This window comes from Oreochromis niloticus, linkage group LG1 (genome assembly GCF_001858045.2).
Source record: "Oreochromis niloticus isolate F11D_XX linkage group LG1, O_niloticus_UMD_NMBU, whole genome shotgun sequence".
NCBI classification, from domain to species: domain Eukaryota; kingdom Metazoa; phylum Chordata; class Actinopteri; order Cichliformes; family Cichlidae; genus Oreochromis; species Oreochromis niloticus.
In genome coordinates this window covers 31136253-31153044 of record NC_031965.2, presented here as the reverse complement: position 1 = coordinate 31153044, position 16792 = coordinate 31136253, and the positions used below count along the sequence as shown (strand labels likewise).

General features: G+C 40.8%; 1 protein-coding gene across 1 annotated transcript in view; it reads right to left on the bottom strand.

The window, feature by feature from the left end:
* Positions 1-379: 379 nt before the first annotated feature.
* tox3 (TOX high mobility group box family member 3) overlaps positions 380-16792 on the bottom strand; it is a 37264-nt gene continuing 20851 nt past the window's right edge. The window contains exons 2-7 of the mRNA XM_025907603.1: positions 16441-16506; positions 9754-10005; positions 3232-3495; positions 2886-3116; positions 2718-2798; positions 380-2487 (exon numbers count right to left, since the gene is read on the bottom strand). Of these exons, the coding sequence (XP_025763388.1) occupies positions 1627-2487; positions 2718-2798; positions 2886-3116; positions 3232-3495; positions 9754-10005; positions 16441-16506 (1755 nt within the window). The 3' untranslated portion in view covers positions 380-1626. The remainder of the gene's footprint in view (positions 2488-2717; positions 2799-2885; positions 3117-3231; positions 3496-9753; positions 10006-16440; positions 16507-16792) is intronic.

Here is a 16792-nt window from a genome sequence, read left to right as displayed (position 1 = left end):
AAATTATGATTAATATAAATTTTGAAAGAAAACAGTTCCTTCAAATAAATATTTGTGATTGAGAGTTTAATTTTCAACAGAGACACAAAGAAATATATAATACTTCATACAAAATTATGGCTACTATCATATTAGTGGTGGAATGTCTCTGGATTCGTCTTCATGGCTGAGCAAAAACTCCAACATTAATTTACTTTTTCTATCTTGAGCAGAAAACAACCTTTTAAGAAGTCCATACGGATATGCATCGACTCTATGGACAGTTTTCAAATGCAGTTGGTTTTTAAGCAAAATACAAACAAAATTAATTGCTGCTATTGTAACTCATAAAAAAGTATAAAAGAGCAGAAATGCACTATGTGATATAGCAATCCACAGGTCGTTTAACAATGTTTTAATTAAAGCCTCACATATTAAAACTTTACAACAGGTGATATGAAAAATGTACAACATTTTCTTGTTTCTTTTTTTCCCCCGGGACTTCTGTACAGCTGGCAAAAATACCTCCGATGCTTTTCAGTTGGCTTTGGCAGTGCAACAAACTGGCTCTGCTAGTTTTCTTTTTTCCATTTTTTTTTTTAAACAATGACAGTATCAAGGAGCAGAGTAAAAATACATCAATCCCCAAACCATCTGCCTTGATCGAGAAATTTGTATTTACCATAAAATATCCCCTTTGTTACACAAAATAAAAACATAATTTAATTGTTAAACATCTGAAGTAAAAACAAATAGATTAAAGAAGACTTTTTTTTGGGAGGGTGCCAGTTACACACTTTTCGGCAAATCATCTGGAGGGTAAATTACTGGATAAAGGAGGTCTCGTCTCTTCCCACTCTACGAAACATGTACAGCAGATTACAGCTACAGAGTGATGATGTGATGAAAGAAATGATTTATGGCAGTTTCTCTCTGTCTGTTCAGTCGTTCATCCACAAATTTGGATCCCAAGACCTGTTATTTTCAGTTGCCCTCATTCTTGAAAAGACACTGTCTGCATTTGTAAAATGTTTTACATTTGTGTTCCAACACCACTGGGCCTCCAACATCCGATGACCTGTAGAGTTACGTCTGCAAGAATGATGGGTGAAAGAGAAAGGTTGGACTAAAGAAAGTTTGCTATATACCGGCCAGTGTGGGAACAAAGACGGATGGTTACTGGTTTCCAGCAAGGATCCTGTGAGTCATTCAGTCCAGGCAAGAGCTGATAAAAATCCTTTTGATGAAACGCATTCAGAACGTCCTCACACTGCGCTGAACTGACAACTCTGGCCTCATAAATAAAGCTTTATTGTTAAATAAAACAGTGAAAGATTTGCTTCTTTCAACATACTGTGTGTCCAGTCAGTTCAAATTGAAAACTGAAAGACCTCACAAACAAATAAACAATCACTGGGTGCTCGCCCTAAAAGGCTTCCGTCATAGCTTAGCCTATTTTATAGACAAAAACCCAGTTAACATATTAATCCCCTGTACACGCATGTGCATATCTGTCTATAACAATGGACAAGTTCTTTGTATAACATTCTAAATCTTACACACACTTCTTAAGTGCAACTTAGAAAAGCAACATGTTTGATGCTTTTTATTCTATTCCTGTTCTTTTAGATAGGACTTCCATTTGGCTCAGTAAATGCTGACCTGGGATAGGACCTGGGCGTGGGCCTGAATTTGGGAAGGATGCGGCTGCTGCTGTGGGGCTGGCTGCGGGCTGCCAAGTGATGCAGAGCCTCCCACTGAATGGGGTGTACCAGGAGAGTGTTGAGGTGGAGAACACTGGGCCTGGTGCTGCTGCTGCTGATGATGATGTTGCTGCTGTTGCTGTTGTTGTTGTTGTTGCTGCTGCTGTTGCTGCTGCTGCTGCTGCTGCTGGAGGTGTTGAATCTGCTGCTGATGCAGCTGATGCTGCATCTGCATGTGCTGCAGCTGCATCTGCTGCTGCTGTTGTTGCTGCTGTTGCTGCTGCATGTGGTGCTGCTGCAGCTGTTGCTGGAGATGATGTTGGAAATGCTGATGCTGCATCTGCTGCTGGATTTGCTGGTGATGCATCTGCTGCTGCTGCATCTGATGGTGCTGGAGGTGCTGCTGCATCTGCTGCTGCTGTTGCTGCTGCTGGAGCTGCTGCATTGCATGCTGTTGCACCGGTTGCATGGGCGGGCTCATCTGAGAGACTGCTGTGGACTGGGCACCTGCCACCATGGACCCTCCAGCACCCATCTGGCCGAGCAGCTGCGGAGGCATCCCAGATGACATGTTCTGGTGGGAAACTGTAACAGAGGTCACGATTTGACTGCCCCCTAGTCTCATCTGCAGAGGTTTTGGGGCAATGGCCCGTGGCAGGGCTTGTTGAAGAGCCTGGGAAGCTGATGGCATGGAGGGGTGCTGGTTGAGGGGTGACGGTAGAACCAGGCCAGGGGACAGGCTTGTGGAGGCCAGGGTCTGCTGCACTGAGCGAATTGTCTGGGCTTCAGCTGATTCTGCTGCAGCCTGGATAAGTGAAAAACATAAAAACTTATTACGATAACAGATTTCACCCATTTAAAATCCCACTACCTCCCTTTAAATGACTAGCATATAGTATCTAGTAACTACTTCAGTCATTATAAGTCCTCTACAACTTCACAGTGCATAATATGACACAATGAACTCAATAATTCACATCACCTTTCTGATAAATTCACACATTTTAAAGGTGAAAAGAAGAAATGGTTTCTCACCTTGGAAACCAGGCTTGCACGGTATGCTGCAAGAGCTTTTAAATATTCTTTCTTGGCAGCTTCTGTTTTGCTTTTGTAAACCTGTGATGACACAAAAATGTGTGTGAACAGAAAATCATAGCTTTTAAAATGGCAAATAATTTAGAGTGGTACTAAACTCTCTAGTACCTGCTTCTGTTCCTCTCCAAGACCATCCCACATAGATGCCACAATCTTTGACACTTCTCCAAAGGTGGCATTAGGATTCTGACCCTTGATAGCAGCCTGAGTGTCTCTAAAGAAAAGGGCATAAGCTGACACCGGCTTCTGAGGCTCATTGGGATCCTTCTTCTTCTTCTTTTTCGGGGTCTTAGATTTCTTTGTGGGATCAATGGGGGCTGGTCGTTTCTCCCCAATGACCTGAAATGATGGCAAGGTTTAAATAAGCACAATAACAAAATTGCTCTTTAACAGAGTCTACTTTTTACTGCTACCTTTTTAATACAGTAATCCAAATCATTAAAAGTTTGCTCACCCTGTTGGCTTCATCCTGCTCATCCTCATTGATGGAGCTGGAGGGTGAGGGTGTGGCAGACTTGCTGGCAGGAGGTGAGGGGGAAGTGTGGGTGATGTTGGGTCCTGCCATGTTTAAGGTTAGCTGTGTGTTGAGCTGGGATTGGTTGATGGTGGTCAGCTGATTTCGTGACATCATACCATTGGGGCTGTTCATGCTGATGATGGACTTCATCACCATGGCTGGGTTGGATGGGTATTGACGTAGATGACCCGGGCCAACGTTCTGCAAAGAAATTCACATAATGGCAAACACCACTTGTTAAAATAATTCAATAAAACTGTACTTTTTAAAAATTCATGCTTTTGTTGACTGAGGCCCTTTCTGTTTTTTTTCCCCTGTACGGACTTCATGCTGCACCTAATTTGCTTCTGCTATCCAGCTATCCAGTTTGAATAGCTGTACTCGTTGTGACACCATGCTGCCCAAAGCTCGAGAACCTATATTCCTTTACCACAGCAGAAATTGGGTCATTCGATTCTGTGGGTTGTTATGTAGCAGATTACATGTCATGATGTCCTGGGTCTTAAATGTCTCTATTACAAGACATGATAAATTATCTCGACACCCGAGGCACCATCTTAATACGTCAGTAATAGATGACTACACAACTTGGTTGATTCATTTCAAAACTCTATTGTATGGAAATCTGTGACACAGCTTCAGACTGCCCAGTCCCTGTAGGGGAACAGTGGACTTCAAATGCCACAGTAATATTATATATATGTGTGTGTCAGTTTGTATGCACTACTTTATTTAAGGTTTTACAACTCTGAAGTAGGCACCTTTCAAAGATCACGTTTCACTGTTAAAGAGTGGAAAAAAATACTTGTACAGATCAACGCCATAAATCAGCCAGTTGAAGGAATGAAGCTTAAGAGGTTTGGACAGGTCCCATCTATTCTACCATCCAGGGTATAATGTAATAACATTTTCTCTTTCACCTTTTCCTAGTAAAACATTCAGTTCTTGAAAGAGTCTTAAAGAAAGGTACAGGCGAAATGTTTGCATTGATTGTGGTGAGGAGGAAATTACGAAGCCTGCCAGCTCTCCAGAGGGAAGACTGATCAGACAGCCAACAGAGCTGACATGGAACAGAGAGGGGATGTGAACACAACAGAAAAGGTGATTTGTTCTCCCTGGGTACATCCATCTGGTATTCAGCAGCACAAACTCAATCTCTCCCAACATCAACACATCATAAACCCACGCACCTGGCTTTATTGAAAGAACCTTATGAATGCCCGTCTTCGAAAACAATATTGTAACACCATTTCAGACAGAAACATATTGGATCTACAATCCATTTCTTTCTCATATGCCATGTCTACTGCTTATCATAAATACAATCTATGAAGTGAAAATGGATTTATATTTACATGAAAGAGCGGGTTTCAACAAAAAGATGAGGAAAAGTTGGGGAAAGAAATTTAAAACATATTGTTATTGCTCTTCAAATATGGAAATCCTCACAAATAAAAGCTGCAATAAACAAGCCTGCAACCAAATGACTGTGATTTACATATCAGCAACCCACCATGTTCCAAGTGCCATTGTCATCTTCATTACTGGGAACACGATGGCTCACCGTTTGCTCTTTGCTCGCTACGAACATCAAAGATGCACACACTGAGCTCATTAGTCGTGGCCATCTGTATAATAACACTTTTGCCCAATCCTTATGGTGCAGTTTTGACTTAGAGCAATGGCTCATTTTGCCGTTTGGGATGTGGTGAATTCTTTGAAATGGCTTCAAATTAAATATAGTGCATTAAAAAAAACAAAGAAAGAAAAAAAAAACATGTTTTGATGATCACCTTTAGACACATCATTATATCACATTCAACACCCTGCAAAATATCTGGTTTTACAACATATTCCTGAAATAACCAGAGTACCAGCAATTTAGCACCTCACTCTACAAAAAAGCAACGGCAGTTGCGTCACCGAAATGCCAACATTAGAACATCTGATTTGAATAAAAACATAACAGCTAATAAGTTAGTCGCAGAAATCATCTTAAGTAACAGTTGTCTTGATTGCGAATATGAATCTGATACTAGGGAGGTTTATTTATGTCCCTCTGACTCCTCATTTGCATTTTGATTGCAGCATTGTCTGGAGTCACAGCAGACATCCAACCAGATAGTTTGATAGTCATCGTAAATCTGCAAATAATTCTTTATCTTGGGTACACAGTGGCCAGATGTGCCCTCCTCAATCAGATTTGTGCGTTTCTAGGTGTGCTCCTATCTGTGTGTTTGCACATCAAACACTAACAAGCTGAAATGTACTCTCTAATCAATAAAAGGTTTTTTGAATGCAAATTCAGTTTGTGCGATTCCCCATTGTGTTGCTTTAAATGGGAAAGCTGAAATGACTAACAACAAAAATAATGATTTTTAGAATATGCTGCAAAAAAGGAAGAAATGGCTTGTTTTGTTTTGTACATTATCACCGACTTTAACCACTCTGAACACAGCAGCAGCATAAAGTGTTCTGAAAGCTAGCACATGAGTGTAAAAAAAAAAAAAAAAAAAGTTTATTATATTCATTTATTTATTTTTTTGACAATGCATGAAACCCTTTCCACAATAAATGCAGGTCAATAAAACCAGCAGTGGAGCTCAAAAAACAACATTATGCATTCACCAAATGATAAAAATCTCAACACCGATGTCAATGAAAACAGACTCTAGTCTGTTTTTAAAGATATTGAAAATCAGAATTTGGGAAGAATTTATGAACAGTGGCACCAAGCTGTAACAGGCTGAAAAGAATGTTAACAAGTTCAATTTCCATTCAATCAATGCCAGAGCTCTTGGAAATGTTCCATGGCAGGAGAGGAGTAAAATCATCTATATGTTAATTATAAGGATGAATCCCCCAGTAACTTTCGCCAGCATGAAAGGTCAGTCCTATTAAAGATAGTTTATCAGTGCTCTGCACATATTCCTTTACTCGGCTTCTAAACGGGAACATCATTTTATTTTTTTTTCCCTTCCATTTTCTGCAACCTGCTGAAGTCTGTGCTTAAGCCAAATGAGAAAAATGGAATTTTGAATGCCGGTAAAGGCTATAATAGCACGAAGATAAATTGTTTTTCTTTCCTCTGCCCTGTCTCAGTCAAACACACTTCGCTCTCTTTCCCTCTCTGTGGTGTGCAAACTCACTCCATCCATCTCGCCAACCTCTAACCCCCACTTAAAAACAAATCTCTCTCCTTCTCTCCTCCCCCCTCAAACTGCAAGGCCAGCAGGTCCCCTCCCCTCTTTGTCTGGTGCAGCCACTGACCCATACCCCTTTCCACCATTTCTCCTAGTGCATTATGGGTATTTAAAACTTGTCCAACATGACATCATTTCAGTTTGAGAGCTGCCTGAGAAAAGTAAATTACAGAATCAATCATGCAGAAGGTCAAGCTGAGACTTCATTACAAGTATTGCATGCCTGCATGAATATCTTTCATTTCTGACTGACCCAATATGTCACAATAGCTGTCTGTCGGGAGAGGAAAGAAAAAAAAGAAGCAGAAGAAGAAGAAGAAAAAAAATCTCTTAAATTGATGTACAACTCATGTCAGTGCTTCTTGGCTTGGAAAGGAGATAAGAGGACAGTGTAGAAAAACATGCTTTCTGCAACACTGCTCACATTTTCCATTTGATTCAGGATATAGTGGTTTTTGACCAGTCAGAATTGTGGGTATTATACTCACTCACAATCTACACAGTATCGTGGCATATCAAATCATGTGAACAACAAACTACAAATGGCTTTTTCAGACTCACTTTTATCTTGCATGATGGATGCCGTTCAAACGCTACCATCGCTTATTAGCATATCTTTGCTGCTGCAAAGCTAATGACATGTGAAAGAGCTAGTTGGTAATGAAAAATATATAATGCATTACCACATAGTGGTAAATGTAATAAGACAGCAGGGCTCATATCTTCTAAATATTGATTTTAACATCTAATACAACCGGTTGACTAGTGTAGGTATCGAATCCAATCAGAGAGGACACAGAGCCCATTTCACTACATGCTTACACGTGTCAAGAAAAAACCTCAAATGTGGTGAAGGCACCAGGTGTTTTTTGAAATAGAACCCAGAGACCCTTGCTGTGCAGCAGGGAGAAAATCGAGAAGAAATTGTGAATAAAGCAATACTGGCAGCTCTAACTCCAGTACTATTTGGCACTATTGAGACTCAATCACAAATCAGGAGGACACATGCTGGGAGACAAAAATGAGAGTCAGAAGCTTGTTAGGAGAGCAGATTAAATAAATAATGACTTCAGATTCAGGGCTTGCCAGGCACATTGCAGCTGAGAAAATGTATTTCTCTTTGTAGAAGCCCGGCATCTGTGGCCAATTTGCAAGACATACGCTGAACATTAAGGGGAAAGGAATTAGCAGAACACTTGGCAATGCAATGACATGGAAGAAGCTTTTTGAAAATAGCCCAGGTATATTTGCTGGTTGGGTTTCTCATTAAGTTCTGATAAGAGACAGGCTTTCACACAGGCTAAGTATTCTACATGAGTAAGCTAGCACAGAGGAAGGAAACCAAGACAAGAGTTTGGGAAATATGAGCATGGTGGCTTGATGAAAAATGTAATTGCAATAGTGCACGGTTTATTTGTTTGCCCCTGCAGCCATAACAAATAACACAGAATGTAATCATGTATATAAGGTTGTCATTCCTTTATCAGTGTGCTGACAAAATGACAAAATACCCCTGTTAGGGCCTTCGTAAATCATTGTCTCTCTATATGGAATACAGTGAAAACAGTGCTGTTACTTATCTCATTTAAAAGTTGCATTCTCTTCTCAAAGCAAAGATAAAACCACAGATGAATAGAATTTCTAAAGGCATTGTCACAAGACTTTTGGGGATCAATCCCATTTACGGGAAAAATGAGGGGCCACCACAAGTCTTCCTGCGGTACAATGTGCGATGACTGATAACGAGTGAGTAGTGTGCCGACGACAATGCCACGAGGCAAAGAGTAAAAACCCACATTCTCCCCTCAGTTTTTAATAGAGTCTCTGCACAATCAGAGACATGAGCCATGCAAATGGTGTTAAAGAGGAATAATGTTTGAGAATCAAATCTAATCCTCCAGCAAGTCATGAGAACAGTCAGGAATGTAATTGTGTCAAGGTTCCGTTTCTTCCAGATGCAGAAAGCTTAACTGACCATGAAATGAAAATTCTTTAGGCAAAAAGCCTTCAGGGGCTCACTTACTGTATGCAGCCGAGATATTTTAAAAGCTGCAATTATTTCACATGCCAGAAGCATGGGAGCAGGAAAAAGAGCTGTAAAAATGTTACAGTCCTTTCCCATATGGAATGTAAATAAATATATCTAATATCACTGTGATTCAACAAATGTGTTAGGGAGAAACGGGGGCAGAGGGTCTAAAACACATTACATTTATTCACACACACTTCTAATAATAATAATGGCACCTCATCTCAATGCAATCTGATTTGTGACTCACAAAGCAAATGCACCATCAATACCATCATCTTTTTGCTGATGCCTTTGTCCTTTCAATTCTTCTCTCCTAAATGAATCTTCCATTTTTGTAATGGCTCTGTAAGACAACTAGGCAGCCAGTGACATTTCCATTTTTCCTCCTCAGTGCTTCCATGATTGTGGCATTTGAAAATGCCTGTCCACCCTCAGACAACGATCTCACAATCTGCAGCACACAACAGTATCAACATAAAGAAAGTGATTATTTCACTCTACAGTTCTATGTTTAATCAAGTGTAACAATATTAACCAATTAAAATTTTACGTATCAACATTTTACTATAGGGATAATTCTCCCCAGTCCTAAACTCTAAACATAACATGTGTCGTTACTGAAGACCTCATGTGACACTGGGCTGAAGCACAGATCAGCATTTACAGCAGGAAAAAAAGGTTTCAGGAGGTAACATGAATTAAATATGAGCATGTGAAACTGTGGCACGTTTGGGTCCCATTTTCACCGTCCTTCTGGGGATGAATGAGCATTGTACTCTAACACCTGTGATCTACTCACATCTGTTCACCTCATATAGAGAGGGATCATTCACATTCCTGTTTTGGGGGTTTTGTTTTTTTTAAGAGATAAAAAATGCTCACAGTAAGTAACATAATATCATGACATTTACTCAATGTGATCATATACCTCCTGTGTTGTAAACAAGGCCAGATGCTGTGCCAGATGCACTGACAATAGGAGGCATGCAAAACTCTGAAGGTGACATTACAGTATGGTTCAGTAAAAAGGGCCTTCTTATAAAGGTGGATTAGTGCAGATCTCCAAATTCTGTCTTAAATTCTTTCAGTTTGGATACACCATCAAAAAATAAATCTGGAGAGTAGGACACTTGCTGGAGAAGCATTGGTGCAATATTTCTTATTCTAGATAAATGAGAGCATGTTTGGGTTTTTTTCCACTTAGTTTGAGATGGCAGTGCTCACCACAGACTGGCCGTTGTTGACAGACACCCCTTCTTGGTCCATCATGTTGCGTGAGATGGTAATCGAGGGCAGATCCAGACTCTGTGGGGGAAACTGGGGGATTAAGGGACCCCTGTGCGGAGCTGGGGGCTCAGGCATTGCTGGGAATGGCGAGTCCACTTCTGACAGACCCAGACCGGACTCCGTCTCAGGTGGAGGTGTAATGGGAGGAATCTCAAACTCCTCATCTCCCAAGCTGGGTGTATGAAAAGTCTGTGAGAAAGAGGAACAAAGAAGAAAATTATGAAACCCACCAACACAAAAGAGGCAGGAAGCATTTGTTGAGGTGGGCCTTATCTAACAGGCTGGAAGGAAACCTTTAGGGATTAAATCAGATGACTTTGTTTAAGAGATGGAGTGTTTTAGTGGAGTGGTAACACACTTTTCTGTAAGTGCACTAAGATGTAACATTTCCTAAACCTATTAAAGTCCACTTTAAGGAAAAAGAAGGAAGAAGGCGAGTGTGGAGAAAGACGTCAAAAGCAAAAATATCAAGCAGCAATCATGGGAGAGAGAGGATACATGATAAAAGCCCTTAATCTTGGGGATGTTGGGTTGAAGTGCAGTGAAAATACACGTCACAGGGAGATGGGTTTAAAGAACATTTTCAAAGATTATAACGCTTGGCCAGAAGTGTTTCTTTTTGTTCCCCTTGCCTGCACCCTTAAATCTGCTCATCAAACAGCCTAATCCTTCTGCCTTTCGAATTAAAGCTTTTGGTCACACTTAATTTGCTTATGTGCCTTCTTGGAGATGGAACTGTTCACCTACTTGGGTCTTGTTTTCATCTATGCATTGCATTAAGCTACTCTCTGCAAAGCCAAAATATTCATACTCTCACAATGACCACACTGCAGGTTCACATAAATGCAGGGCCTGTTATCTTAGGTGCTAGGCTTGCTGTGCTTCCAAGTAACCAACAACCTCTTTAAAGCACAGTTCTGTTACTGAAAGTAACATGGTTTAAAACGCTGAGTAAAACAGGCCAAAAATCATGTTAAACTCCAAGAATTCTTGGAAATGTTAGACTTTGGGTATGTGGACAAAGAGAAGCTAGTTCTGCATCGAGAATCTGCTTGAGGTTGATCGCAAACACCACTTTCTTGGCCCTGCGTCACTTTTATAGCAGCGATTGCTTGTTAAGCCTCCTCCCAAATCCTCATCTAGTTCCTGAAATTTCTCAGACAATCATGGCATGAAAATAATTGGCAAAAAAAACAGAAGGAAGCAGGCACTTATGCCAATTCGAACAGCCACAGATGAGTTTCCCACATGCCGATTCACCTTTTCACACACCTGCCTGTAATTCTCAGAGGGATTGAGAGTCCTAGAGATGTTCATGCATTGCTTTTTGAGATAAGCTCCTTTGAAAAGGGTCCCGTTTTTCCCCTTACTCTTACCACTTACTCACATGTAAAGCATCATTCAACACCCTGTAGTTCTGGCATGGTGTAAAAACAGGAATCGGGACCTTAACCTCAGCAGAGGTGAAGATGTGTTATCTAAAACACCTATAAACCTGATATTAACAACCCTGTCTTCCTCTGCTCTGCCTCTGGTAGGTAGGGGATAGAATAACAGAATAGAGACAAGGGAGGGAATATGCCAACACAGACCTTGATTAGGGAGTATTAATGTTCCCCTTGCTTGCTTTAGCACACAGACACTTGAAACTAATTCATTGCCTACTCAGGGCAGCTGTCTTGACAAGCACTGATGAATTCCAGTGGCGGGAGAAGCTAATAGAGTTTTTATTCTCCACTTTTCTTTCTCTCTTCCTGCTCCCTACCACTGCTTCACTTTTCAGTGCTTGTTTCATAGCTAGAGAATCAGTTCTCCTTTCGGAAGGAGCTAAGGTCATATTCATCACAGCCCAGGCCTCTGGCTCTCAAAGTGTGAAATAAATCACAAGCACCTTAGGAACATTTACTAACAGTCCACTGCTGTCATATTATGCTCCAGTCCACTCAAAAACCACTGAAAGTTAGTTCACAATAATGCCTGTTCAGCAGCATGTGAATGAAAACCCAGTGTACGTTTATAAGGTTAATAAAACAAAACTGTCATGAGTCATGGACAAAATGTTCCAGTAGCACATGGAAAAGATCAGAGATCGTCTATCATCACAGCCGTCATTCAACTTTTTCAACTTCCCCCGTGGAGCAGGGTCAATCCCCATGCCAGCCTTCAGATCTATCGCCCCAGTCTCATCTGGATCACATCATGTAACAATCTGAAGACATTGGCACTCTATCATAATCTCTCGAACAGGAGAGTTTCATCCTGTCTCGGTCTTGGCTTGTCCACTACAGCCAGATACACTGCTTAGGCTGTGATTCTATGGCCACATTCATCCACGTAAGCCCCTGCAGGGATGTTTTTGAGGGGAAAAAAAAAAAAAACATCACTTGCATTTTTTTTGCTCTACTCGACTATGAATACTATTTGCTGATCTAAGTAGGTTTCCTGTGGTGTTACACTGTGTAAGGTAAATCAGGGCAGAACTATATAGGGCACTGGCTCCTATATTCTGGTGCATTGTGGCCTGAATTACAAAGCCAACCTAGAGATTTGAGACAAATGTCAAAGAGGAAGGTTGGCTGAGGTCAGCTACACTTTTGTAAGGGAGCAGTACAAGCATGACTGTGACCTTTAAGTGAAACACAGACATGTACTTGGTGGAGAGGAATGCTGGTGTTTAGTATCTGCTAAACAGCATGGAAGTGGAGGATAGCGAAAGCAAAAATCACAGTGGATGTGGGAAGATGGAGCAAGATCAGTATCACAGTCTGCGCCTGTATGCGTTGCCTCACTCTGTTAATGATGATACAAATTAACATCAACACCAGGGGCACTGATAATGGAGACATGGAGTTTGTGCCTCATATAGGGGGGAGGTTATGGAAGATGTCAGCTGTCTGTGTAGAAAAGGCCCTCTCCCTAGGGAAGAGGTGCCAGATTTTACTGGATCCCACAGAGTGTTACAGTGTTGCACACTGTCTGGTGTCATTTCACATAAAGCCAGTTTAATTCTTCACCAGGAGCAGCTTAGGGGGCTCTGATCGGAGATTAAGAGATGCACAATCCACTTTCTTCGCATCACCAGCCTGATTATCCATTTAAATTGTTCTGAAAGGCTCAGCAGAGCCAAGTGCCAAGCCAGATGCTGGCTTGGGAAGTGCAGGCATGTACATGTTAAGGGGTGGGCAAAGCACAACACAACAGACAGAAAGAGAGAAGGATAGTGTGTGTGTGTGTGTGTGTGTGTGTGTGTGTGTGTGTGTGTGTGTGTGTGTGTGTGTGTGTGTGTGTGTGTGTTTTTCCACTGGCAGACACATGGTTCAGTGGTCTGAGGACAGACAAGGGCTTGTAACAGAGAGGCCTGATGTACCCAGCATGAGCATCCTAAGCAGGTGTGTGGGAAATCCCCCAGTTCTTAGAACCCATTGGAGGTGGATCAGCCCAAATTGTACCAAGAGAAATTCTCAACAGTTGTTATATTGTGCTGAGTCAATTTTCAGTGTAGGATCTATGTGATTTTAGATAAAAGCAATAATAAATCAATCACTTCATCATCAAGCTTAACTCAGTCTTTTTGAACAGCATCCTAAATGCTTGCACTGACAATGCAATTAATTTAAATACCCCTTTTCCCATTTTTACTTGTGTCATAGTAAAAACACAAGTAAAAATGGCGCCATAGATAAACTTTAAAAAGTTAATAGAAATGACAAATGTAACTTCAGTTGGTTAACTTGAATTATGTTTCATTTCATTGCACTTCACTTTAACAAAAACGTTTAGCTTATGTTGCTGCAAGAGGAGCTTTGAGCAGAGCAAAAAGTAGAATGATACTAGAAAGTTGTGCATATCTAGGAACTATGACTTGATTCTCTTCACATGTGTTTTTTATAGTTAGTTTATTTTTGTCTAAATTACTTTGTCTAGCAAAGATATTCCATAGTTTAGGCAGAACCTGCTTGAATATCTTTTCTGAAATATGTGGAACTGAATGTTTCAGAATCAGTCCCCTTAGTTTCATAATAAATATATGTACCAAATCTCTTGGCAATCCATGCTTTCATTTTCATTTTCGAGATGTCACTAAAAGCCAAAAATGTCAACCTTATTATGGTGCTCAAGGACAAGTTATCCCCAAGAGTCCTGTTTCTAGCATGCAGTGGAAAAGAATGAAAGCACAACAAGACTTTAGTGCAAACACAAAATGTTGTCATAAACAGTATAACGTTGGTTTATAGAGAATGTATGAACTACAGAAATATAAAAGGGATGTGACTGGGATGGGAATCACTGAATTTTCCCTCCCATCCCTGCGGTGCCTTGGAGCTCTTTCAATATCAGAACGAGAGGAAGAAAAAGCTTTTCAGGCAATATTTCCAGTCGTTCAATAAATGTAGTAATGCAATTCACAGATGCAATAACCAAGAGTTGTTAAAGGCAGCAGCATGCAATTACTGCATATAATAGGCCTCAGAATCAATAGAGGCTGGACTGAGGATCCAGTTTCAAATATCTAGACAGGCAGAGTGCAGCTACTCAAATGACAACATCAACCATGGCACCCCTAATCGGCACTATTTCAAATTTGGATCATTTGTAGTCCATTTCTACATATTTATAGTTCATTACATGATGCTAATTTGATTGGGAAAGTAAAGTGATACATCTGAGTGGAACACAATCTCAGTGTACAGTATCCTTTTCACTTAGGAAAGCAGTCAACCTTTCTCTCCTAGGATGTATGCTTTACCAGGCACACCAAGGTCATCTTATCTCATTTTCTAAGTGCATAAGGTAAATGATACAACAGCTATCCAAACAGCAATGCAAGTCTGTCGCTCTGAAGCAGAAGCACACACACTGTGTGCAGTTTTAAATATACAGTATCCACTGTGTAAATAAAGAGTAGCTGGATGTAAACAGGTTTGCATTTTTTGCTTTAAGTCATTTGTGGTAAAGCAAAACATCTGTATATATAGTAACTTTAGAAGAAAGGAATAACCCATGCTTATTCTTACACATGAAAGAGTAGGCAAAGTATCCCTATGGCTTGATTTGAAAACAATAACTAACCAAACATGGGGGCATAAATTTAACTTTGCTGTGTTTATCATGGAGCCTTCATAAAGGAGACTTCCTTTCTTATCCTGTAGCCACAACACAAACCGGTACATTTAAACAGTGCTATTGTACATATGGTGTGAAACCTCACAACTCAAAGTGGAAATCACTTTAATCTCACTTTAGCTCAGATTGCAACAAACAATACTTTGGACACTCCAAATCTTGACAAGAAAACCCTATGCTTAAGGCTTCTTCTTGCTCTCTTTCTTTCCTTCAAAGCACAATACCATCTGTGCCCTAACACTGGAAACAGTTGTTCCTTTTGATAAAATGCAAATGAGCTGGGCTGTTTTTATTAAGGAGTGCACCCCCAGCCCATTCCCCCTGCTTTCACTTACTGCCACAGTGGGCCCTCACAGCTGGGGGCTGAACGCTCTCCAAGCAGCCTGTGTCGGCATGGTCCCTGCTGCAGTGGGCCTCAGCAGCCCGTGGATACAGAGGATGCGCCCACTCAGCGTAAATGTGGGGGAAAATTAGACTTCTTCCATAATACTCTGCGGCTTTGTGAAGCAGCCACTTTATGAACATGAGGTCACGCGCTCCAGACACTTCTGTGTAGCTGCCCGAGTTTGAATGTCACAGTTGCATCCCTGCTGCCCAACTGACATGAATGAAAACAATACGGTTAACAATGACATCTATTTCAGTATTTTGGAGCTACTATGTAATGATGCTTTGCTTTGGGTTTTGAAGCCAGATCAATCTCCCCTGCTAAACTGGATGAGATTAGACAGTTTGAACCACAGAGGATGATGGGTATTTTTGGTGCACTTGTCTCTAATGACAGGGCAGCCGAGTGGGTGGAGGGGGAATAAAATGGATAAATTTAGCACACTGTTAGTACTGCTATGGCTCACAGAGTCCGTTATATACCTCCAGAAGAACAACTGCTCCCTTATTCTTTTCAGTGCGACAGTATAGTACACAGTTATTCCAGCAGCTCCTCAGCCAAAGATTGCTGGTGACATTTCACTTTTTGTAAGTGCCAGGAGATAGCACAGCTCAAAGAGTGACACAGCTATGGAGTTTGTTTATGCTCCTTTATTACGTCTTTGAAAAGAGAAGGAAAACAGGTGTTTTTATCCTCAGCTTTCTGAGATATCACTTCATCTTACAGAGCATAGTTGAAGCAGTCACATCACATTAGCGTCCACTCTCACAAGTTACAACCAAGCCTGAAGAGGTTTTAAGGAGAGGAGGAACATTTTGGATGGTAAAAATTTATTTCCTGATTGAGATGGCAAAAATAGTCATTCATTTCCAGGAATATTTCCTATCAGATATGAAGCTTTTTCTGACAGTTATTCATGGCACTTCTACCATCTCCCATCATTTTCAAAAAATTATTCAGAAGCCAAAAGCAGAGACTGCTATTTTCCATAACACGTATAAAAAGGTGTAAATTATCATTTTATTTAGTCATGTTTAAAAAAAAAAAGACGAACAAAGACTCATTTTCACACCCAAATTTGTTTACATTGATGGAAAACAGAGTATACTTACATCCCCAGCAGCAAGCAGGGCACCGTTCGCCTCCGCCATGTTCATGTAGTTGTTATTATTCTGGAACTGGAAATGAAAACAAAGAGAAAAAAAACACAATCAGCCGAGTGGTGTCCAGATAACATCCAGTGTAAATCAACTCACTTCCCTCTCATGACCAACACCTGTCACTCAAACAGATTGTCACACATGGCTCTGAATATTTGCACACTGGGTTAACCCCTGTCTCTACATGCATAAGCACATTCTGCCACTCTGCCATTACTGTGACATGATGAGAGGCATTTGAGAGGCCCTGGCCAATTCAAACCAGGGTAATGAGAATCTGGTCCAGCTATTCAGCTCTTATGGG